The sequence below is a fragment of the Triticum aestivum genome, chromosome 3B (genome assembly GCF_018294505.1).
Source record: "Triticum aestivum cultivar Chinese Spring chromosome 3B, IWGSC CS RefSeq v2.1, whole genome shotgun sequence".
Lineage (NCBI taxonomy): Eukaryota > Viridiplantae > Streptophyta > Magnoliopsida > Poales > Poaceae > Triticum > Triticum aestivum.
The window spans coordinates 812,434,889-812,436,732 of NC_057801.1; the positions used below are offsets into that span (position 1 = coordinate 812,434,889).

Consider the following 1,844-nt stretch of genomic DNA (forward strand, 5'->3'; position numbering starts at 1 on the left):
AAGGAAGAGAACTCGAGTCATCCGACCGGTCCAGCACCGCGGCCGGGCCGTCCGCCCGGGCAAAGCAGAATCTCCCTCCAGCATCCGCGCAGAGGAAGGAGAAGAACAGCAGCAGCAAATCATACCGACAAGGAAGAAGAAGGGTCTTCATCTCCCTGCATCCAACGCCCACCTGAGGACCCAAAAGGCCAGTGCCGATGGACCTCCAGTCACCATAGCCCGCGACCTCGACGAGATCCGGGGATCCCCCACCTCGCTGGCTCCTAGACGAAGGCAAAAGACTCGTCTGGCCGCGAACGGAGCCCGGAGAGACTTATTCCGACGCGATACCATCGCAACGGTCTCGGCAACGTCACCCTCAATCTTAATCCTACCACACACGCACCTAGCAGACAGACCCGAGGTTCCCCCTCCCTCCCGCCGCCGAAGCGGCCGACGGAGAGAGAGGGAACCGGCTGCGCCACTGGCGGCGCGCAAGGGAACCGGCCTCTCGACTCCTTTGATCGCCCGTGCGATCCTAATTTCCCGGGCCCCGTCGTGATGTTCATGACGTGTACGTTCGTGACTCTGAGTTGCTCACGGAATTGGTTTGGGCAGCTACTGGCAGCCTACATATACGTGCCCGCGTGTGTCCTTGGGCCGAAGAATCCATCAACCTGTTTCCTTGCTAGCGCACCTCGTCGGAAAGAACAAGAGGGACTCAACCGGATACAACCGGCCATGGCGGCAGCGCTTCGGCTTGCGGCGAGGAGGATCTGCGGCAGCGCCCTCGGGCCGCCGCCGCAGGCGTTCCTCGCGGCGGTGGGCAAGGTGGCGCCGAGGAGGATCAGCACCGGCAACGGCGGGATCTCGCTTCGCCGGACGTTCAGCGAATCACCGCAGAATAACCTTGTCAGCAACAACGCGGCCGATCCGGCGAGCCTCGGCGCACGGGCGGAGGAGAAGAAGCAGGAGCTGCTCCAGATCCTCCGGCAGATGGACCGTCGCCACTGCAAAAACTTCGACATGGAGATGGAGAACAAGAAGCTGGTCCACCTGCTTGCGCGATCCTCTCATCCTGCACCATAGTACGTAATTCATAAATTAATTATGCCCTGAGTGTTAAGGCGTACTATTTTCTTGTGAGTGATCTTACTAATGAATTCTACTATTATCTAACTCGCTTGGTTTTCATTTATTTGCAGCTCAATTGGATATTTTCTAGAGAACCATTGGTTAAAATCCACGGCCGGGGCGTCTCTTGGGCTCCTTGCACTCATCTACGTGGAGGCAGAGTATGTAATTCCTGCGATCGATCGAGTATGTAAGATGGTGAAGGCGTGAAAGCAGCTCTGACGTGTGAGAAAGCAGAATGATAAACGTTAATTCTTATGTGTATATATTCCTTAGCAGTTAGTAAAAGAATTGTCAGAATTTCTCAAAGTGGACGTGTATGTTGTTGAGCAGTGGTTATGAAGAATTGATGATTGATCATTGTGCGTCGGTACCAGTGGATGCTAGTAGCTATAGTTTTCTTTTGTGTTGACTACGCGCCGACACTTCTGCATTCATGGCGAACCTACCATGGGGTTGAGCGTTTTCTTTTCAGAAACACATGAAATTTTGTTCATACTAGTAACAATTAGAGGCACGCTGATATGGATCTAGGATAAAGAAAATACAAAGTAACTCCTATGACTGAGAATTATGATGAAATCTCTTGGAAACACTTTTTTGTGGTATCAATCTTTGCTACTACCTCTGTCTCGGTGTATAAGTCATTCGCGTAGTTCTAGGTCATCGATTTGAGGAATTAAATATGTGTTATATGTCATGAAAAGTATATCACTAGATTTCTACACAGA

General features: G+C 52.1%; 1 protein-coding gene across 1 annotated transcript; it reads left to right on the plus strand.

Annotated features, from left to right (window-relative positions):
- Positions 1-647: 647 nt before the first annotated feature.
- Positions 648-1,517, plus strand: LOC123066789 (uncharacterized). The gene is made up of 2 exons (XM_044489801.1): positions 648-1,067; positions 1,185-1,517. The coding sequence occupies exons 1-2, from the start codon at positions 721-723 to the stop codon at positions 1,321-1,323; spliced, it is 486 nt and encodes a 161-aa protein (XP_044345736.1). The 5' UTR covers positions 648-720; the 3' UTR covers positions 1,324-1,517.
- The last annotated feature ends 327 nt before the right edge of the window (positions 1,518-1,844 follow it).

What these genes read in the sequence shown, in the direction of transcription:
- LOC123066789 (XM_044489801.1), top strand. Translation starts at nt 721, where the DNA reads ATGGCGGCAGCGCTTCGGCTTGCGGCGAGGAGGATCTGCGGCAGCGCC. An exon ending in TCCTCTCATCCTGCACCATA is followed by an intron (nt 1,068 to 1,184) that starts GTACGTAATTCA and finishes ATTTATTTGCAG; the next exon opens with CTCAATTGGATATTTTCTAG.